Source organism: Euwallacea fornicatus, chromosome 28, assembly GCF_040115645.1.
Source record: "Euwallacea fornicatus isolate EFF26 chromosome 28, ASM4011564v1, whole genome shotgun sequence".
Taxonomy (NCBI): Eukaryota; Metazoa; Arthropoda; class Insecta; order Coleoptera; family Curculionidae; genus Euwallacea; species Euwallacea fornicatus.
The window spans coordinates 1,585,439-1,609,941 of NC_089568.1; the positions used below are offsets into that span (position 1 = coordinate 1,585,439).

The window sequence follows — 24,503 nt, forward strand, 5'->3', positions numbered from 1 at the left end:
TTGATAAATAATGTGGTAATTTATATTACGCAACATAACCACGTTTCTTCGCTTTATCATCGAGGACAGCTATTAAGGAATATTCATTTATTAAAACTTTTCTCCCTTTCGCACATTAAAAATTTTGCCTCTGGTAATAACACCCATGCAATTTAGATTGTTTACGTGATAACGCCTCTAAGCATCAAATTGCGACATTGAACATTTTTGAACATTCATAAATCATTCAATTGCGCCTGTGTTAATGTCAAATCTCACTCGATAAATCAAGCATATTTCAATATCACCCACATACGCAGTTTTTTTATGCATCTTATCAGATCATTCCGATTCTTACAGTTTAAATATCCAGTCATAGGGGCAAAAGGATGAATCGATATATCAGAATAGTAAAGCACAAGGACCGTCCTAAATTGAAAAGCTGCACGTTAAACAAAATGAGTATTTAAAAAAAATCAGCGTCAAGAGAAAAATCCCTTGGGAGAATTTATGGTATTTAAGAGGCTAATGGGTCATTCTCCAGATTTTCTTGGACAGCCAATTTTTGATTTTTCACATCGAATTGAAGATATGGTACTGGCCAACCTTCCAGTGCGTTACGTGCGGTAGAGGTAAAAATTTGAGTTCCAAGATGGTTGGTGAAGTCAGTAGAGTGAAATCATACGGAGAACCACCCGTTAGATTCTACCTAAATAGTTAGAGTGTACACAATCGACGCATTAGCATAATCCTTTCAAAGTTCCATTTCAGTGACACCAAGCGAAAAAAAGGATACCTATACTAATTGTAGTCAAGCTAATGATATTTCACTACTTAAACTCAAGGTTATTAAAACAATAATTATTAAACAATCACCTGTAATGTGTGAAGTGACGTAATTTTTGTAAATATACACTGTACACAATTGATTAGCGGGGCTGATTTACTGTTATCCGCCGTCACAGTTACTTTTATGTATTTAAAGAATTTTGTCCATCTAGTTAATGACCTTTTTCTTCATTTCAGATTATCAAAGATATTGCGGTTACCCAAAATGAGGATACTAGAGGAGCGAGAATTGTATTATATGACTTCAGGTATGATATTAATTTTCAGTAATAATTACCAAACCATGTGCGGAATTTCTATAGTCATTACAAGACTATCACATTATAACTCGCCTTGCCCTCCCTCCTTTGTCCCAAACCCCATTATCAAAGGGTTGATACACCAGCTCGTATATCCCTACTAAGTAATACACCGATATATTCAGAATTGAGGACTGTGCAATTATGTCCGTTCCCCGTTCCGTTACACGATTTACCCCCGAATTTATCCTCCCCTTTATGTGTTACCCCCCCATTACCGCTCGGCTCCCTTGTCAACCCAATGACGGTCCTGGATTAATTTATGCATGCGGCTGAATTGCGTTGATGCCGTACGCAATGTGGAGGATGAAGTGTATTGTTTATTGATGTATAAAGCCCTTTTACATCATATATTCGAAATTGTATTTCTATGGGACTAGTGTAAATGAAGCGGGAATAAATTTATAGGATAGGTAATTTTCGTGATATATTTGAAATATGAAATATTGTTTCTGTAGTTTTATTGGTTTTGGTATTTGAGAGGTGTTAATTCAGTGGATTTTGCTGTTTATTTAATTTATAGCATGGTTAAGTGAAAATTGGCAAAATTTAGTAATTTCTAACTAAAACTGGGGTTGTGATTAGAGTAATCGATCTTAAATGTCACAAGGAAACCTCCGATTAGTTTCAGTGCAATGCATTGTGCTATTCAAGATGTTCTTGCTGTGTCGAAATTTTCAAAGAAAGTTGTAGTAAATATAAAAAAAACAAATGCTACGTGCATTAATAAAGATTTTAAACAGTTCTCCCTAAGATTTTCCATAACTGAACCTCTAAAATTGGCTGTTTTTGGGAGTTTTTCCTCATAAATTATAGTGAACCTTTTATTATCCATACTTTGTTGCCATGCTAATATTATCGTGAGGCAACAAAAAGTACCCCATTGCATGTCACTTGACATCTCTTTGATTAAGGGCCAAGCCATTAATGTGCTGTCAACTATAACTGCATGCTAATGTCGATGTCAACGTTGAAATAGAAGCTAGGTAGTGGTCACATTCTTGGTTTTTGTGGAGGCTGGCTTGATGTTAAATTAAAAACGCATTAGTAATTTGGCACTAAACAGATTAACAGAGAGAAAAATTCATCACGTCATGGTCAGTAGGTATTCCGTAAACTTTACAACTTTGCATTTCTTTATTAATGTATATATTTGAAATTTCGAATTTGCCTCAGTTTTAGATTATGATTTTTGGCGAAACAATTTGTATTTGAAATTTTGTCCGGTTTAATGGAAATTTACACGAATTTGAGTTTGAAATATGATAGAACATTCGGTTTATATCCTTGCAAGTGATCGTTACAAAGCAAAAGACTGCCGTTGAGTGTTGGAAAGTTGTATATGTAGGTTCATGTAGGATTAAATGCTCCTCATGCTATTGTTCTATTCTATTAATGATAAGATAAAATAACATGTAAATACAAAAACTTTGAAATTATTAAATTCTACACACGAAGAAAAATGTTAAATTTAGTAAGAATAGTGAGTAGCAATCAACGATCATATAAATGGCACAGGTAACGGCTAACTTTAAAACATGCATATTCGATAACAAGAAAATAGTGCTGCTAATGGATAAAGTTTGGTGGAAAGGGTTAACATGAATTATTTATTCTAAAATGGTACTCGCTAAGTGCTGTATCAGGAATTATTGTTCAATAACCTGGTGGGCGGTTTCTCAGTCGTTTCGAACCATATTTCTGCCTCTGGTGAGGAATTTGTGTTTGTGGTAGAGCACATGTTCTGCAGTAAAGCTGGTAGGTTTCGTTTAAAAATATGGAGGAGTGCTGTTGTAGTATTACTTGAAAATTGGATATTCCGTGTAATATTATGGCAGCATATGATGGTTTCATATTATTGAAGTTGGTACGAGTTCGTTTTTACGTTAAATGAGGGTACGCCAGATATAATGGTCAATTTTGGAACCCAGCGAGAAAAGGATTAATTCAACTAATTCCTTTATAATTTATTTTTTGGCATACACTCACACGTACTCAGTTTCACTGGATGTTCCAAAATCCGATAATAAACACAATACATATAGAAAATTAAATGACAAGAAAAGAGAAACTGACTTACGATTTGCCATGATGCTTGCAGCTAACTCTATAAGCGATGAAGACTCACTATTCGCCAATTTAGACTCAGCTAGATCAATAAAAAAACAGAGTATAGAGAACGACTCAAGTGACGTGTTTGACGCTAAATCTAATAGCGAATTGGGAACGTCAGGTCCCGATAGTATAAGTAAGTCTTTCGCCTTGCTTGTGCAATCAGACCTAGGGGCAGTTTGTGCGGACTAAGTCACACATGTGGCTGAGCGCAGCCGAAACTGGCAGTTTTACATGTAGAAGTGTCAGTTTAAGCCGCATTTAGGCTTAAGGTGGGGTTGCGAACGTGCGGTGAATATGAGGGTTACAAGTGCACGACAGTGGTTGGTACAGGCAGAAAAAATAAAAAAGGAAAGAAAAAATAAAGATGTTCTACACACACACGGAATCACAACTGCAAAAGCATCGAAAGATATGAAAAAAAATTAATTAAATTAATCTGATCGGGCCAAACCGAGTTTAAAGTCGAATTACACGAAAATTTTGATAATATTTTCTCTGGTTATGATTTATATTACTATTACACCATTAAAAAAAAATTAAATCTCGTTCGCACCTCCAATTCGAATAATTTATCTTGAGAGTATTGATCCCCAGCATTGTATTATTGACTCCGCCAGCATTTAGACAACGCGGTTTGGTAACGGTTTGATATCCTGTGATAAATCTTTCAGTGAGTGTTGTGTGTAATTCTTAATGACGAATACACATTTGGACAATCAAAACTGTAGGAACACACGCCTATTGGTTACAAAATAACAATTGTATATGGTAAATTGTAGCCGGTTACTTTTTCTTTCGCTTTTCAGCACCTTTCGGTTCCTGTCTCCTTTTACTATAAATGCCTTCACGCATTTATTGGTGCTGCGTACGATACTTTTAAACTAATTAATTTCATATAAATCACGCTAACTTCACTTGTCCTTTCTAATTTAAATATATTTGGAGCGAATGAAGAAATATGAGAGGAAATTGCTTCATTTTGAAAGCGCAACTTTGTTGTACAAGGGCCGCGTTCTTTAGTTTTTTTTTTTTTGCTAAAATATTGAATATCATTGGTAGTGTCCATTTCCATGCAAATATAACAATTTTAGGAATGTTGCCAATGTTAAAAATCTAATTTGCAATTATTGCAATGTAATTTCCCAATTAACGATGCCAAATTTCTTTGCTAATGTAATAAATCATTCGAGTGTTTATTACAAGGTTTATTAGTACGTGAAATGGAATTCATGTTTGACTCAATATTGGCTGCGCCAGGACCATTTTGCTTTTCGAAACCACTGGACAGTTTGTGTGCGTGCACTTTGCGAATTTTTATTCCGGAAGAGTTCACCATGGAGATAACTATCAGCCATAGCAGGAAGTTTCACAAATTTGTTCCTTATTGCCCAAATACAACTTGAGGCTAATTTATACGACTTTTACCCACTAATATTCGCCTAAACTAAAACAGGCAACAACGGAACTGTATGGGCTTACGAAAGTAAGAGTGAATTTCGGTTAAAAATTAGTGGCAGTAGAATACAATCTACTTTCCACTTACTGGTGCGATAAGGTGAGAGTGAACCTATTACCCGGCTAGAAGAGGAAATTACGAAATTGATTTAAAAATTACGTTCAGGTTTGTACAAATTTGTGGTGGCGTTTTTAATTTTAAAAAGGCTAAAATTTTAGTTCTGACGTCAAAAAAGTCGGCAGCAATTTATAAGACACGGCGTTTAGGAATAAATCAGCACGTTTAATCCACTTAAAGCTGTTGGAGATTTTTGTTTTCTCATTGCCCTTTTTCTAATGAATTCCTGCTTCGCGTGGTAGACGACGATAAAGCTCATAAAAATTGTAAACATAATATTTTTGTCGAAGTTTAAGCGGAAAACTCAGTCCGAAAGATATGTATTTTCGAAATAAACTGCTAACCTCTAAAATATTCAGCTGAGGTTCAAAGTGAAATGATTTTTGAGAATTACGTTTTATAATTCGTGAGCGAAAAGGCCCTTATATAGAGAAAACTTTGCTTTTCTCAATATGTCGATCGGTGGTGGCCAAGGTGGCTTAAACGTACATCCTAATACATATCGTCACCTCTATTGTAATTGCTATATTTTCCTGTAGCTGAGTTATTTCGTCATAACTAGGAAGTATTTCCAATTTCCAGAAAATTGATGAAATTTCAAATTACTGGCAAACGTGTGTATAAGTTTATATTTGGTAGTAAATATTTGGAACAAAATGGACAGTCTGACAGCTCATTCATAACAGCTATCAGAACGTGTGAAAATTAGAGAAGTAAATACAGAACCATCAAAAATAGATTAGACAAGTTCAGGTTAGTATATACGCGTTTCACAATATTTTTAAAATACACACCGTAAATTGGGATTGCTTCGCAACACTTCTGGGTTGTTTTTGTCGGAATATTTTATTATGGGTAGATTAGAGGGGTAAAATTGAGGAAAGGATATACGGAATTCAGTTAACATTCGTATCCGAAAGGTACAACGAAGTAATTTGCTTCATGTATGTTTGTGTAATTTTTTTTCGTTCGTTCCGGGATACGTTACCTTTGCGTATAAAACCGTTATTAGGTCTCATATATATTGTTTGCGAGGTAATTGTGCATTGTTTAACTAATAATGGACATCTAGGGACATCATATCGAAACGGCGTCCTGGCAACCCTGTACCTCATAGTTTTACTCCCTCCGACTATAATACGGCGCGCCCATTTAAAAAAGAAGGTTCGTTCGAATCAATACGCAGAGTCTGCGCCCCTGTTGACATTTTATGAAGCACCAGCCGACCTACGTCTTCCATTTATAACTTAAACCGCTGTGAAACTTGCCAGCGGCGGAATGTCTTTGCTACATCAACTTGTCCTTCCCTTCGAGCAGAGTCGTGCAAATTGAATTTGAAGGGGGCATTGTTTTGGAATTAATTTAATTTAAAAAGAAATCATTTCTGTAAGCCGTTATTTTTAGATGACGCCATATTTTTTATACATTCACAAAGTTGCGTGTGCAGCTTGTCGATATTTCCATGAAGTTGTACAATAATCTTCAAAGACTTTTTCTTCATTTCCTTCTCATGTCATTCTATTTATCTAGACTGGAAATCACGTAAAGTGCTGTGCGGATTTTCCGATTCCAGCCAACAGCTTGGACTCCTCCTTTTCCATTAATAGCTCCGACTGGAATTTCTCTTCATCGCATTTTCCATTTTTCCACGTGAGCAATAGGAGCGACCTAGAAATTAGGGGATAATGTGACTTTGTTGTTCGCGCTTTAGAATGCCAGACAAGGAAGGAAACTTATCTTTTATATGGCGTTTAAATATTCCCAGATGCAACGGAACCTTGAGTCGACTGATAAAAAGTCAACTTTAATTTGACAATGTGGCCCGACGAATTGTTTTTTTTTTGCTTTTGGGAAAGGGCTGTCTGGAAACATTTACAAGGGTTGAACGACTGCCAACCCCTGTTATGATAGCATGTCGGTGCAGTGTTGCAATGTTGTTGCCAATTTAAATTTTCCTCGTAAAGGTGGAAATATGATTAGTTCAAAGTTAGATGTTCGGCGTAAGACTAAACTTAAAGTTTCCTTTCCGTGCTTTGAAGATGGCGTCAAATAAGACATAAAAATTTATAGAAAGTGCTGTTCCTCTAAGGCCAGGATTAGCAGCTACCGTTGCCCGGAAAAATTCAAATTTCAGTACGATTTAGCCATTATAATCAATTTTCAATGATTGTGGCTCATTAGTTATCCATCAGCTTCTCCATAATTTCTTCTTGTTAAATCTATTTGAGGTAATGGAAATTGTTTCGAACGGAGAGTCTGATTGATTAATGGTGTAAAATTTCCTATTTATTTCCAATTAACTTTGTTGTCTTTATCGGTGCCATATTTTCCTGACCTTCAGTGACTTGAAATTAAAACGTCAGATTGCACTATGGGATCAGACTTAATGAGCGGAAATACGCTATCACTAATTATATAAATTCGGATTGTCATGCTTTTATCTAAACGTATATCTGCAGCTTTAATATAAAAAGGGAAAATTTTCAATAAAGCCATCAGGAATAAATTTTTTAAATATTCACAATTAATTTTATATGAGTTTTCAGAGAAGTAGTCATTACATTCCATCAGTATTAGTTTTGTCATAGTCAGTTTTTAAGCACCCTATAAGCTTTACTAATCACTGCTAAGGTGTTTTTTTTTCTGAATCAGAACATTGTGTAATGTGTTTCCTAAGCGATGTTGTGTTTGATTTAATATGAATATCTTCTGTTGACTCAGTCATATGCCGATTTACAGCGAGTGATTTCACTGACAAGCATTATCGTCCTTATTTCCACCAACTTCCTCACTCTTTTATTAGAGGGCATAGACTTTCGTTAACTTTTGTAAGTGCTTGTTTCTTCCTCAAATTCGGTTAATCCAGACGCACTAAATGTCTCCATTTGTGTCCTATTAATAATTTCTGCATCTCGCTCTTCCTTTCCGGTTTAGCTTATTTTACGCTAAGCACCTCACTTCACCACTATTTTCACCTGTTACTTTTGCCACAGATGGATTTTCTTTAACCTTTAATCTTTATAGTTCCCCCATGCAAAAGTTCAGCTTTTATCAATTTTTTCAGAATGAGAGTATCTTGGTTTATTCTGAAAATTCATATTTTCATTCATATAATCAACTTTTGCTTTTCAACCCATATAGTTACGCTTCAAGTTAGCGAGTGGCGTTATGACGTCTGTCACAGATTTTTCGAAATTTAGCAGTTTTTTTATTTACAAGAAACAATATTTAAACGAGGTTCTGGCAGAACCTGTCATAGCTACTTAAAATACTTCTGACATCACTGGATCTTGGTGTTCTTTTACTTGTGTAGATTAATGCAAAGAAAATTGTAAACGAGGTTCAAAGTGTTTTTAATAGAACTTCTTTCACAATATGGATATATCGCTTTCTAGAATCTTCGAATCCTGGCAAAAAAACCGTTATGAGACATTCATCACCTGCAGGGACATGAATCAATCAGAAGTGTTTATTGTTACCATAAATGAATGATTGATTTATGAGTCGGCGACTTACTGTACCATGATTTTTGTGGTATTGATCAATAAATACGGTCGTTTTGTGCCACATCAAATAATTCTAGACGTTTCCTGAAACCATGAGGCTTAGTAGGAAGAAGAAGAAAGGAGTCTTATTAAAGCTTAAAATTCAGTCTTACTTGAGATATGGGTAGCGAATTGGCTTGATACCATTGATATTCATTCATTTCATATGAAAATATCAATTGCAGAAAGTTTTGAACACAATGGGATGAACAGTAAGCCACATAAAGCATTGTGTCGCCTAAAATATCTCATAGCATTAGCCATAGAGAATAATTTTGCTAAATTGAGAAACAGTGAATGTCTTTAAGTAAAGCGTATTAAGAAAGAGATTCCGAGTGGAATGCAGAATTAAAATCTCTCTACTTTTATATATGATCATAAACGTAGACAATATTGAACGAAAGGTGGAAAACCTAAAACAAAAATTAAAATTCAGTTTTAAATTCTCTGGACAGGACAGTTTTACCTAGAAATATTAGTTTTGATGAGAATGGTTTTACCTAAATCAGGAAAATACATATATTAAACAAATATTCACTGCAAAAACTTTTTATGGAAAATTACTGTCACTGGGAATATGGTAATATGCGCCTTGAATATACAGATAAGAATTACTAAAATTTCAACGGAAAAGTAATGCATGGAGAGTTATGGAATTATAATAGATCACTCAAATAATATTTTTCCGTGAGGAATGTATTTTTCTGTTCTTACGTGAGTAATATATCATATTTGAGTTGGATTAAATGGGTCTTCAGCCGAGTATTGCGATTATTTGCACGTTTTGGATAAAATAATATTTTATACGGTGAAAACCAAACCGAAATACTGTATAAATATGCTTTACATACATTACACATACAGGGTACAAAACAAGTCGATTTTTTATATGATTTTTTTCCTCGTCTTTACGGTTACTGAGATATTAGCGACACAAAAAATCTTGAAATAAAAAAAAATCTATTTTAGCAACGCATTAACGTAGAACAACCAAATTTTGAAAATGTACTTTTATTGATATCTTCAGTTGGCAGAAAGTTGAAGTGATTGGCAGCTTAATAGAGACTGGCTTAGGGGAGGATTACTCTTAAAATTTGATGATTTTTTAGAACCTAATTTAATTTCCAATTGAGATGTATCAGTTTTATAGCAAATTCAGTTGTCCTTTTGTCATTTTCTTGTAATATTTTCGAAACTGATATAATTCAAGAAAAATTTAATTTTATATGTATGTTAAGGAGTTTCAAAAATTACAAGTCGAGAGTTGTTGCGTAGACAAAATTGTTTATGACAAGTGCAATTGTATTCAGGTCTAACGAGATATTCTTATATCGATTCCAATGGCACCGACATTTCAACACTTTCTCATTTTCCTCAATTGCGGTATTCGGGATCAATGTAAGATCCATATCACGCCAGAAATTTATTTCGGACCTGAGACGAACATGTCCAGATGCGCAAATACGACCGGGTGACCCCGGCGGTGCAGATCCGACCAGGGGATTCCCGATCACTTGGCTCCAACTGGGGGATCTGGTAAAATTTCGAGATTTTTTTGAAAATTTACAGGGAAGGAGGCAGCAAGTTATGTCAGGTTTTCAAATTTGAAGTTCCACTATCTCGGTAATTCGTGGGGCAATTGCCCTTTTTGAAGACTAGACAAGAAGAGCATATCTTCTGTTTAGTCCTAAAAAAAAGCTATTTCGAAAACTTTTCGTCGCGAATATTTTCGAGTTTTCGCAAACGTCATGCAGTTCAGGAAATTTAACTTCTCTAACAATGACATCGGCCATTGCTATCAGCAATATTCCCTCCTTTTAAGGATTAATTAAGTTCATAAAGTTTTCAATTATGATGGGAATTGATAAGGTCGTTGCATCGCATTTGAGCTTATTGGCCTCAAGACGTTTCTGGCTGGTGTTTTTTTTTTAGGAGTAGCTGCGTTTTCAGCGTACACGAGATCCTGTGAAACGTGTATTGATTCGACAACATTGCTTTTCCTCAAATTTTTCATTATCATTCATGGCGTGGCAATGTTGGAAATTTCGCACCCCTTGTGAATCTCCCCGTTGGCATTGAACGAAAAGGCGCAGGCGGATCTGCATTGTTGCCGCTGTTGAAAATATGGACGAGACAGATTTTTGATGTTTTGAAATGCAAGTTGCAGTACTGCTTAGATAGTAGATAGCGATGTCAACGTGGTTTATTTTGGGTTCCACAGATCGCTGCAGTTGTTGCGTATTTGTCAAAAAGCCGCTGAAACTGGTTTGCGTAATTTCAAATAAAAAATCTTTATGATTTTGAACATATGTTTAAGCTCTCTCTCCATGCGACATAATATTAATAAAATAAAAGTTTTCACTTTCGTCGTGCCGGTCTGCCGTGTCTCGTAATCTCGCTCTCATTATTTCACAAACATATCTTGGCGCGGCGGTCTAGGTTCTACTTTTCCGTGCGTCCGCGGTTAAAGCGCAAATGGTGTCGGTGATTGCAAATTAATTAGTTAGTGGATTTTGCTTTTGTTTTGTCTGATCATTCGGGACAAATGTTTATTTCTATATTGCCAAAAAAATCCTTCCTGCAAGTTGACAACGCTGTCTGGCCCCACCGACACCGCGAGGCGGCGAACCGTTTCCCCTCGCTCCTCGCCGATTTCGCTCGAACCTCGTTGCAATCATCAGTTCTGGCGGGTCCTGCGGTCATGTTAACGTCTTCCCTGCAATTACCAACTGGACGAGTTTTTTACAATACACACCCGATTATCCGCAACGTCATTCGTCCCGCCGACGTGACTTTAAGTCCGACCGCCACCCACCCGCCGGCCGGACACTTGACCACCGCAAATTTGCCGGTACTCGTTTACGGTACGCTCGGACTCAAAACTGCCAGTGTGAGTGTTCCCCCACCACCGCAAATACAGTGCTTTCAGTTCCCTCCTCTGGGATCGACCAAGGGTCCCGTAAGGGCTGTTCACCCCGTGGAGAAGTTCTTTTATGTTTGGGGTGTAGGCGGTCAGTTGGTGTGGGGGGTACCAGCTGTGATCCCGTCGGGGGTTTGTATCCTGCGTCAGCAAGGGCTACAGTACTGTTATTTCGGTCAAGGACAGTACTCTTTGAACATTAGACTGACCGGAACAGTAACAGGGAGGGGAGTCGGAACTCCTGTCAGTCTCGGTGTTATGGAGACGAGGTGGGTTGAATATTTATGCCAATAATCCAATGATTAAATCCTAGCCTTACGTACTTAACTACCACATGATTCAAAAGATTTTTTTCATAAGCGATTAAAAAGAAAATTACGTCTTTTTTACGTTTTTGACTTTATGATGGGTTGATAGACGGCTGTGTCTGTTATACGTTGTTGGCCGTTTGCTGGCTGTCGAGAGAATCAAAGTCATGAAATCGAACTTTTCGGTTTTTCCCAAACCGAAGTTCGTTCATAATTCCTTATTTTTATAAAAAATTAATAACAGCCTCCTCCCACCTTTAATTCTCCCTAACCTGCATTAACCTGATGGGTGTTCCAGTTCGAAATATTTATAACTGCGTGGTTTTGCTACAAGACCGTTTCTTCTAGAATCGTTCGATTTTTTTAAAGATTATTCATGATTAATGATTTTAGAAGAAACAGCCTCTGGGGATATTTTCTGTTCATGAAAATCGGCCGAGGAGACATTTTCCAAAATACGAGTTCCCAAAAATGGCTGAAAAATGTTTCATTTCAATTTGTTAGCATCTTTCATTTGAACCAACCGACATTAATCGGTCCAAAACTGAAATAACTCTCAACCAGCTTGAAGTAACTGGTAATCTTCTTGAACCTTTTCCGAAAAATACATTTAAATATTTACTATCCGCAATTTTGATGCCTCCAAGGGAGAGAGCACATGAGCAGGAGGTATACAGCACCCTTTACGACTTAAAAATTAACTTTAAAAAATTAGGGTAAACTGAGCTTATTCTGTGTTACTTGATACGTAAAGTGGGAACACAAGAAACTCTGAGCAAATAACGATCGAATTAATTCATTATGCCGGCTTTGTTTAAAATATTCCTCAATGTTATTATAGTTATCCGCAACCCGCAACTGAATAGACAGCCCCGCATTGGATATTCCATTGATACGATGTTGATTAGTTATTTCAATGTTAAATTGGTCATTTAATATTATTATTATGTTTCCGCAGTGTGTTCAGATTGTTTGTTTTGGCCTAATGGTAGTAAAACTATTTGTGAAAGAGTCAGGGCGGGAGCAAATGTTACTAATGGTAGGAATGGCAGTGCTAAATATGGTATAATATTTCCATTCTAGAACTACGGTTTTCGTGTTATTTTTGTACTTCCATAAATCCACGCTTAAATGCTCATCGATGTACATAAAATATTATATAGATAAGTGCAAAGAGGTAAATTAATATTAAAAATGCGCTAACATGTGCTATTCATTGTTAAAAAGGGTCATTGAAGGGAAATCCCCCAATATTTCTCTGGCTGGTGTTATTACTTAGGCTTAGTTCGTGATTAGGGATAATCTATAATATGTGGGAATCGTTTCCAAAAAAAGAGAGCTATAATATACCATTAGGGACCGCTGTAATATTATGGGTCCATAAGAACCTAGGTGATGTTCGACTTATTGAAAAATTTGGTCACTTCATTCACGTCTCCATTCATGTTACACAAATGGATAGCTCTCAAAAACTTATTCTTTTACCAATTTGAATTTTTTTTTTTTTAGAGAATAACTCGAAAATCAAAAAAGCTTAGAATCGCTTTCAAAGCCACTTTAAATTAATGACTAATTACCCTACAACCTTCCTCACATAACTACTTTCCTAGCTCGTCTAGTTTTCAAGATATCCATACAGGTAGGCCCGTTTAGGGTCAAATTGTATATTCTTTGATCTACACCTCTATATCTGTGCCAATCTTTAAAATCGCCATCCTCGTTTGTTTTTTTAAATTCTAAAATTTTGTAACTCCAACTCTTCCTTCAGTCAGAAAAAAATTGTTATAGGTAAATCAGGCCGTCAGTGAAGTTGGTATTGTAAAATTAGTCCCTTTCACGCATTTTTTGGTTATTTTTGTCATAAAAAGTTTTTAAAAATATTCCGAGAGTTATTTTGTTCTTTCTTCCAATTCGTCATAAGAATTTTAAGCGTGAGTACCCTTTCTCGTTTTTAGACTTACTTAGGATGGACACACACCCCTATACAACATGCATACAGTTAATGATCAGTACCGCACGCTACCTTTAAGTTTACCTTCGATTTCACCCCTGACTAAGTTACAACAATTTTACGTTATACAACTTTGATCCTTTTTCGCCCTAATAGAGGGCGAGTCTCCCCGAAATCGATAGAAGTTTCGTGCGCCAAATAAATGGTAGGAACGAAGGCCGGGGGTGTACAAGGCCTCCCCTTCGAGGAGGTTTCAACGAATAAATGGATACTTGCACCGAAATTGGGGTCGTCGACCCATGAATGGATAAAAAAATCCAGTGTATTCGCACCCGCATTTACGGCTCATGTGGGGTGACAGGGTAAAAGTAACAATAAACAAGATCCTCTTTAATGACCGTCAAATCACGTTTGGAAGAAGTGACGTGTGGGTTACCGCATTCTAGGGGATGCTGAATTCACTTGAAACTGCACGATGGTGAAAATGTGTTAATGGTAGTGCATGGTTTGTTGATTTGTTTCTCAGGCCTATTTTCACCAAGTTTTTATTTCGACATTTCATTTTATCACTATTTCTATAAATAAGAAGTGCTTGGAGTGTGTTTTTCGCAAAACGTCTCGTTTTCGCTTTTCTATCTCCCGGTCAGACTTCACTACTTTTGCCAGTAAATTCGAATGATATATCGTTAAATTATTATTTTTATCGCAAGGGTCAAGTACCAGATTACTATGGTGTTCCACATGCGTCTAGTTCTATATGCTTACATCTAGTAACAGCCACGTCAATGCAGGCGTAATAACAGTTTCTGTGTCATTGTTTGTCACTTGAACATGTGGTGACCCAACGTCAGGGTATGTATGGGATTTTATAGCTAATTTTGACAAATAACCACAGTCCATCCAAGGGCACTTAATGTACAAACCCTATAATTGGGGAAAATGGCCGAGTCCCGTAATATTATGGCACCACCATGTATCAGTTTGTCATCATTCATCGTTTGCCTGATCTAAAATTATAGACCGATCGTGACGTTCCGAACAGAGCTAAATATGGTCATCTTTTATCACGATGTTCGCAAAAACGTGATCGAAATGCAAGATGGCTGCCAGCTTTTTTATTTGCAGTTATCGGTCAATGCGTTTTTGGTTGTTATATGACACATTTATGCTTTCATATTGGTAAATACAGGAACACGATGTTTCCAAAGGGATTGGGACCAAAATATCCGTATTAGCTATCAAAGGAAGTAAAGAGGAATAGTTTGTTGTTTGAAGTTGCAACTATTTTGGGGGGCGGCCTTTGGCTCAGTTTGCTGAAAGTAAACGTAATAGTGCACGTAGTTGTGGTATTTATTAATCAATTCCAACAATTCGACGACTTATTACGTTGTACGTGTTTCGTCCTGTGTCGGTGATTCCTACTGTTTGTTCATAGGACAATTTTAAATTTGCCGGCATCGGTAAATCTCTGACAACCAATTCTGTTCAGTAATCAGGAATTAAAAGCAAATAATGTTTCGCCTCTACCACAGTTTCTGAGGGTTGGCAATCTGCTAGCTGTAGTTTTCGGTTCGTTTTGTTTGCAAGAAGTCAACGAAGACGTGTACAGTGAGGATAAAAAGTCTGGAATATGTTGATCTAAAATTTCTAGGTTTGTTTTCCGAAAAAACACCGGGACCCGTCGGTTTTTATTTTTCGTTGCGGTTTTTCTAACAGGAAATTCGCGTTATACAGGGTAAACAAAAACCAGGTGACGACAACAAACTGCGTTTTTGTTAAATGGAAACATGTATTTTTTATCTTATTTTCGAATTTTGCCTCAAATTCTATGCGTATTCAATATAGCATGTCATACCTAAACTCAACAGCTATCGAGAAATTTACAATTAAATATCATAAAATATACTCACGAAACAATTCATCTCATTGTGGAATGTCTTATACCTAAACTCGATTATTTTTATTTTCCAATAATTAAAATTTGTAATTATAAATTTAATTTAATGACAATTGATGTTTTATCGCTTTATTAAATGATGAAAATGTCTTCCATTAGTTGATCGGCAACAACTTAAATAATCTATAAAATCTTTTTGCACATTTCTTACTATTTCTGGGGTGATTGACTATAATTCATGTGTAATTCGGTGCTTTAGGTCCTTCATGTCAATTGGTTTAGTTCGGAAAACGTTACCTTTAAGATAACCCCACAGAAAAAAGTCAACAGGAGTTAAGTCGGGAGACCTTGATGGCCATTCAACAGACCCCCCTCTGTCAATCCATCGGTTTTTAAAAGTATTATTCAGATAAGCACGAACCTCTGCTGAGTAATGAGGCGTGGCACCGTGTTGTTGTAGACAAATGTCACGGTTGAGTACATCTGGATTTTCTTCAAGAAATAGTACAGCAAAGGCTGGAACAAGATTATCTTTCAGAAATTTCAAATATCTTTGACCGGTTAAACCTTCGTGAAAAAAGATCGGTCCTACAACGACATCACTCACAATTCCACAACAGCCATTTAAATTTTTTGTCTATACGCCCGGTGCCCTTCGCTCATCCAATTTGGATTTACATCTGACCGACACCGAACATTTTGTGTCTTAACTTCACCATTTAAGCAAAATGTGGATTCTTCAGAAAAAATGCATTTTTTGTAAAAGTTTACAAAATTGAACACTCCGCTAATAAGCACTTTCATGAAGTTCCCGAAGGAATTGCACCTTGGATGGTATTCATTCTGATGCAGTACATTTAATATTGTTTCATTGGTAATATTCAGATTTATAGCTATCTTTTTAGAATTAATATGGGTATTTTCTCAAACACGTGATAACATGTTCCACTTTTTTTTCATTAGTAATCGTCGGACGACCGCTTTTTGTATATATATAATATTGTATATATAATATAATAATAAGTGACACACTTCTTCTTGAGTCCTTGTCCTAACGCCATATCGGCTCGTAATATGAATTTCTATACTCTGTGCCTCAGGGAGTTGCATTTTGAAAATAAAACTCCAAATAACTTATACTTATTAGATTTCAACACTTAACTTTAAATAAAATGACGATGAACAAACGAGAACAAAGAAAGAAGAATACAACTGTTACGATGAAAATATTTAACAGCATAAAAAGGTTTATTGAGTAAGTTACCACGGTAATCTCCTCGAGAACCAAGGTTACTTACCGCAACTTGACTTACAGCTAGATGAATTTATTTCGTGAGTGCGTTCTATGATATTCAGCTGGAAATTTCTCGATAACTGTCGAGTTTAGGTATAAGACATGCGCCATGAAATATGCTTAGAATTTGAAGCCGAATTCAAAAATGAAGTGAAAAATACATGTTTTCATTTGAAAAAAAAAAGTTTGTTATTGTGACTTGGTGTTTGGTTACCTTGTATACATGAATTTACCGTCAAAAAAATTGTAATCAAAAATAAAAATCGACTAGTCCCAGCGTTTTTTTGTTTCTTAATAAACCTAAAAATTTTAAATCAATTTGTTCCAGACTTTTTTTATCCTCATTGTATAAATAATTTTGGAAAAATTTCTTTACATCATCTGCAACTGATGGTTGGGGGAGCATGTATGGATAATACAACAGGCATTCGCTCGTCAGTTACAGAAGAAGAACGATATGCCGGTCTTAGAAAGATTTGGCACTACTCCTACATTAGTCATGGAGATATACTTCTCAGCTTACGCCTCTTTATGTACACGGTCTTCTATAATCTATAAGGAAAAACCTGCTAGAAAACTACGAAATGTGGTTTTTGCATCTCATCTCGATAACTCCAAAGCAACAAAGTTACGGTTGTTTAAAATGTTATCGAAGATAATGAAACACCCGCTACTTGTGGAGCAGGAAGTCTTCGGACGGATGGCTGTTTCTCAAACCTAGTGCAACCCCAATTCAGTGATAATGCCACGTTGGGAATTGAAAGAGTTGAAAAAGAATTGAAAGAAGATAGTAACTATAGTGAGTTGAAAAATTGAACTCGGATGGAACCGATGTCAGTCTATAACTCTAATTGCTGACGCACTCTGTCCAAAAATGTGGGTTGCCTAATAACGTAGCAAGAATTGCCCTCACTCCTCGGATGCACTAACTGAATGTTATTGGAAAATTATCATCGATCACTGTAGATCAAAATATCACATGCATCTGATCCGATCGCCAGACACTGCTTACACAGGCTGTGGATTGAGGAGCAAGAAACTATATAGCTTCTTTCGAACAGAGTAGAAAATTAATTCTGGATATACTCAGACAGCCAAATACATGTTTGGGGTGTCTCGACCGGTATAATAATCCATATTTCTAGGTGTTAGAATGTACATGTTGGGTAGCTGACACATTGTTATTGTAGTTAATTGAGTTGATTGATTAATATAATATTAATATATATATACAGGTTACTAACTATTATATATAATCTATTCTCATTTTTTACATTTTCTGAGATCCCCTCGTAGGAAGTTAAATTCGGCACCCCTTGTAGATGAAAAAGATTCATTCTTTTTGGCATGTTGGAATCTCTTAACAATGAAATTTCCCCGGCCATTTACAATTTAGGCAATTTTGCGCCATATATCTTGACAGAACCAGTTTACATTTCCAATAGGACCAGTGTAAATAAAACAAATCATTTGGCAACTTCCCTCAACGACGGAAAATTGTGTAAATTTACCATGGGGCCATGTACCGGACTACATAGGTAAATTTTGCATTAGATCGTGCCTGTTTGCGGAGGGTAAACAATTTAAGGGAGGTGTACCATACTAGACATTTGTGTGTTAGTTTAATTGGCAGCCCATGTAATACGATTAGCAATGCATTTGGCTCATGTCAAGTAAAGACAAAGGCCATGAGTTAGTTAAAAATTGTTCTGTTTTTCTGGCACATTTTACGTTATATTTCTAGGGGAGCTATTAATTTAACTGTGCCTACGTGGGTGATTTGTGTGATACGAAGTCAACTACATGTTAACAAAACTTTTTGAAAGTAGACCATTTGTCTTCCCCAATCAGATTTAATAGCGCATTATGGATATTATATTGATTAATGACTTAAGTCGAAATAATCTTTCTCTTTTTCGCCGTCACTTTGCTGATTTAAGATTTGACAAAAATGTGTGATAATTGTGAGTCGCTGACGGAAAAAAAAACCTTTCGGCCGGTGAATGCCAAGGTCTTCACCGAACGACAACTAGAGACAATGTATTGACAAACCTATGATTGATACCAAAAAAAATAATAATAAGCAGGAATATCATGCCCATACACAATGAAATGGTTAATGAGCAAGTGATTGGTAATTTAATTCGCATTTTTTACATTGTTTAACCGGGTAGGTATAAATTTCCTGAAGCATAACACGTGGGCAACCTTCAGATTTTTGTAAAGGGACTGTGTATTGTTCATACTTTTTTGTCAACGTGCCTCAATGGTTTAAGCCACCATCTTGTATCATTCATTTAGTAATTTAAGACGTACGGGCAGGTTCTTCTCAAAGCCTGACTCTTAAAACCCAGAGGTCTAAAAACAGACCAAAAAGTGGGGCCGACGACTTGGTATCTACGTCCCGACTCAAAACAACTTTACATCCCGTGTTGTTTTTATTCCAACTGGTTTGCCTTGCACGGCAAGTTCAGTTAAGACAGCCTACAAGCGCCCAGACATCCCGGAAACCGTTTGGATTGAAAAATATTCCATTTCCATCACATTTTCATCGAATTTTAGCTACTAACTTATCTCTCAGTGAGCAAGAAATATCTCCTGATGCGTTCGCAATACCCCTCATAGTCTGAGTACCGTTCGCAGAAATTCTCACCGGACACTCCGGCCTTATTCCAGCCATAGTTGGCCAGAATACCCTCGGGCAATTTAAATCTTATCCGTCAGAACACCGTTTCACAGCTGTTAGATTTAAGAGTATACAAAAACAAGTCTCTAAAAAAGTCAAATTTTTTATTACAAATTAGTTGATTTTTTTTCATCATCATACTGCGTGTCGTTTAACTGAAGATTAATATGGTCATAAACTATCATACAAAAAATTTAAATGATTTCGAAAGAGTTTTGTCAATGATTGAGAGATATTGATGAGGGGACTAAACCCCGAACGAAATTTCTTTCAACCAGTACCTTGGAAAATGCTAATACATTTCCAAAATTTCTCATAATGAAAGATCCTGGCAAAAGTATGTTTTATTATTGAATAAAGTGCCAATCGAATAGAAATCAATCAATCAAATCCTATCTGAAGAAAATTCATCAGGCACAAAGTGTTTTTCTTTCCAAGTTTCTCCAAAATTTCAGCTAAAGGAAAAATTATTACTTAAATATTTTTCACTGTTGGAAAGGGTGTAAAATTCTCTATTAAATCAGATTACTCTGAGGGCAATTTAGTCCTATAGAAAGTGCTTTGTTTTCGTGTTGATCTGGACCAAAAGGTCGGACACGAATTATAATGTTTTTCCAAAATTTCGCATGGAAGAAAATTTCTGACATAAAAATCTTTTCGCCATCCTTGAGAGCATAAAACCTTTATCAAATTAGACCGTCGTAGGAGATTTGGTAACCAAGTGCTGCTTCTTGGGTGCCTTCTAATGCTTCAGTGTCTCAGTAGTATTCTGGAAAACTGCCTGAAAGTATTATGTAGCACTTAATGGCAAGATTATGTTACCTATTAATTTATGTTATTTATTGGAGTTGAGCTCTTAGGTAGCAGAATTTGTGAAAAAAAGTTGTTCTATCAAAAAAGACACTTCAGTGGATCATGAATCTCAGATTTGAATCATACTCACAAGTAATATCTGGAAGGAGATTTCGTCTAAAAACGAGGTTTCAACATTTTTAGAATGAATTTTACAGTACATTTGACTCCAGAAAGATTTCGCACTACCTGATGATGTATCCCCCCTTTTGCTCATTTTTCCATATTAACCATATCCAGCAGTTCATGTTAATAAAAAAATATATACAGTACTAGACAAAAACGTTGAAACTTTTTTTTAACTTCGAAATATTTGTTGTTATTATCCAATAGATGAACTCTGTGCAAAAGTATCCAAACAAATAGCTACATAAACAAATTTTATTTTGAATCTGGGCAAAATGGTCGAAACTTTTTTATTGAAGAAATTGCAGACAATAAAATTAATGCAAATGCTTTTTTTAATGAATATTTAGTGTGGGGCCCATTTTCTCTGATCATATCGTTTCTTGGGAGAACGTTTATAATATATTTGCAATGGCTATTTTATGGTGCCACTATTTTCAGATAAGGATTTTTCTTATGTAAGGGAATTTTAGCCGCTTTTCTTTGTCGGAATTGGAATTGGTTATGATTATTTTTTCCAATCAATGTTCTGATAAAAGATTTATCTTGGTGTCTGTATAAGAAAAGTCCAGGTCGACCGCAAAAAACATCAAGTCGATTAAATGAGAAAATTATACAATTACCACGAAATAATCCGTTTGCCTTTTCGTTAAACATATGTGGTATCATCGATGAAACTAGTCCTTATGGAATCATGGACCGCACAGTTCGACGACGTGTGACAGAAGCAGATCCTTCCGGTTTTAAACTTGTCAAAAAACTCCTTTTGAGTAAGAAGAATGTAAAAGCAAGATTACACTTTCCTCAAACTCACATTAATTGGACTGAAGAAGATTGAAAACGAGTCACTTTTAGTGATGAGTCGAAATTCAACTTGTCTGGAAGCGATGGTGCTAGTTACATATGTCAGGCGTGCAAAAGGCCGGCGATTGAATGAAAAGTCCTTTAAGCATACAGTAAAACATTGTAACGGTTTTGTCATAGTATGGAGCTGCTTTTCATGGTAAGGCGTGGACCCACTGCATTGCATAGTAGACGAAATGGACAGGTTTATGTATTTGGACATTTTAAAAAACAAGTTAGATCCCTACTTATTCGATACAATACTTATAAAGCAAAAGTTTCAACACGATAATGACCCAAAACACACGTCTAAATTACTGCGAAAACATTTGTTGGAAAGAAAAGGTGATATTTCAAAATGGCCGTCACACAGCCCCGACCTCAATCCCATTGGGAACTTATGGGATATAGTGAATAGAAAAATAAGTTCGAATTCAATTAAAACTCAAAAAGAACTTTTTGAAAAATCGGAGAATGCGTGGTGCACTATAGATCGAACAATAATTGTGAAGTTGATTAAATTTATGCCGGAACGATGTCGCGATGCGATCGGAGCAAATGGGCACTACCTCAAATATTAATTAAAATAAACATTTTTACTATTTTATTGTCTATAATTTCTTCAATAAAAAAGCTCCAACCATTTAGTTCAGGCTCAAAACAAGATTTGCTTACGTAGTTATCTGTTTGCATGTTTCAAAGTCAATTATATTCGGAATATTTTACGAATAGTGTACCAATTATGGTGGTATAAACCAAAATTCACCTGTTAGGTATTAAGAAAATATTTCAGTTTTGAAAAAAGTTGTAACATTTTTATCCAACACTGAATTGACCTTTATGAAAGTCATCACAATCATTCACCCAAAAATACTTTAATCAGAAAACGTAAAAATGTTTTCCTTCAGTAATTTGGTTTCGTCGTGATGGTCATACTGAAGAGTTGAATCTTTCCAACGTAGCCCTGATTTCTTGGTTTACCTCCTGTCTCTTTCACTCTGATAATAACCCTATATGGTAGTTTTTCAATTTATTCCCTATTGCTTACAACTTCCAGGATACTCTTTACTTGCAGGACCTCAGTCCACTCTGCTTGTCAATTTACCCACCAGAATCTTGTTCCACTGTTTAAGTTGGAATATTTAATAGAAAAGAAGAGTCACCATTCAGTCATTTATCCATCTTATTTAAAACTTCGTCATCTTCGATATTCTATATTTAACAACTTGAATTACGAAATGTTCATTAGTAGACGCAACAGTTTTTACTTTAGCTCACGTCAATGCTCCATCTTGGAAAAGAAAATACCTATCAATTCAATGGAGATTATTTCTATTGTGAATTAAATTGGAGTCTTTATTGTCCTACTGTTGCATCAATAATTCGTTCTGTTGTTGCAGCAAATTGTTATCGATATTTTTCATTTTCGTCCACAAAAACGTTCCCAGCGATAGTTCATGTTTACGGTAAGTCAAGTATCCTAAGGAAATGCACTTTGTGGACACATCGTAAGTCTTCTTCATTTATATGGTTTGATTCAAACAAGCTCGAGTGTAAACTGCGATTTCCTTTCGGTTTCGTATTAGCAGGATTAAAAGCTTACTCTTACGACTGCCTACTTTAACTTGCAGAAATTCCTCACTGCCATTTTATTTATATTCATACAGAAGTACAAACGAGCCACCAATTAGTAAGATAAGTAGTTAATTTATGTCGACGTTATCCATCTGCGTAACCAGGAACCCCATAATTTTATGCTGACTCCATTTTGATTGTCAACTAACCCCTTTCCCAGCCCCCATTAGCATATCACATCGTAGTAACCAAGTGCACCCCTGCTGGGGCAATCTATGTCCCCATTCACCCCATTTTGCTTCCCCTTGAAGCGTTTTTCGGGGTCGGGGCTTGGCGTTCTGTGGTTGCTATGTGCCGAAATGGCGTTCAGAGAAATCGATACCCGACGTCGGAGTGTTAGTTGCGGATCGAGTTGTTTCTTTTGCGGAAAATTGCATTCATTGGTTTCCACTTGAAATGATATTTTTATAGCAGAAAGCATCGATGGTGCCTTTAGAAAGATCTCAACTAGATTAACAACTCAAAAGATCATGGCTCTGACAGTGGATCAGCTTTGAAGTTTATTAATGCACAAACTTCTTCTTTATGGCTAAGATTAAAAGATTTTTCTTTTTTCAGGTTTGTGGACAATTCCTACTTTGATCATACGTTGTTCCTGCCAAGGTTCCTTTCGTAAGTTGTAAAGCCTCATTAAAAAGTAAATTAAGATGTTATCAGTATCGTGAAAAAAATACAGGTTTCCTTTTAATTCGGCGACAACATAGCTGAGAGTTTTCGCTATTTAGGAAGCAAATTTGTCAAAAAGATTTATGAAACTTGTTCTATATTCCAACCAGCGATGAGGTAAACCTGTAGACCATTAGAAGCTACTTCAAATTACGATCTTGATAAATCACATCATTTGGGAGTACACATTAATCATGCTTGGAATTGAGTCTGGTTAGGAACTGCGTTGTTTGAGGTTTATATTTCTTCGCTTTTCGCCGAATCGCAAATAAAAATGTTTTGGATAAATTACAAATGGGCCATGGAGGAAATGGCAAACATTTTACATGTAAACCAACTTAATCAAGGTGAAATAGCCTATAATTAGTTGCTTTTACGGTATATTCTCCATAAAATGTGGGAAGTACCCATCGGGCTATAAGTGCATTTTTAGAGACATGTGGCTAGGCTCAGCGGCTACTCTTTTGTGCTTGTTCGACCCATAAATGGATTTCCTTGATTATGGCGGTTTAAGTATTATTTGTGACAACTTATTTACCTTATTGGAAGTCCGTGCAGGTATACAGTACAGTACAGTTAAAAGACTGACGAAGATTAGCCATTAGGAACTACCAAGAGGAGGCAGAAAGTTGGTTGAAGTCAAATGATGGTTGGGGAAGTATATCTGGAAGCTAACCCAAAGATCCTCGTTAGGATTGAAACCTGGAAAATCAAAATCAATTTAATTTAAAATCACTGCGAATTGGATTAATTTGGAAAAATATCGATTCTTTGAGGGTTTAAGTGACGAACGCTGTCAAATTAGTAATTAGAATAAAACCACTCGATGGCAATTACATATTGCGTGATGTCCAGCTCAGTCTTACTAATAGTGAGGGCATGAAGGACTGCGCATGTAGTGTATATGTAGATGTAATGAACCGACCTTTATGAAGGTCATTCTTAACGGTCTTACTCAGGACAGG

At 36.0% G+C, this 24,503-nt stretch overlaps 1 protein-coding gene across 2 annotated transcripts in view; it reads left to right on the forward strand.

Annotated features, from left to right (window-relative positions):
* The first annotated feature begins 1,005 nt into the window (after positions 1-1,005).
* gus (gustavus) overlaps positions 1,006-24,503 on the forward strand; it is a 77,266-nt gene continuing 53,768 nt past the window's right edge. Inside the window, exon 1 of one of the 2 annotated variants that reach the window (XM_066297390.1) lies at positions 1,006-1,076. Coding sequence is in view for 1 of the 2 variants with exons in the window: in XM_066297384.1 (XP_066153481.1) it covers positions 10,906-11,549 (644 nt within the window). In the remaining variant the exon portion in view is untranslated. Of the gene's footprint in view, positions 1,077-10,804; positions 11,550-24,503 lie in introns of those variants that run through there. The other variant, XM_066297384.1, reaches the window with a different exon arrangement.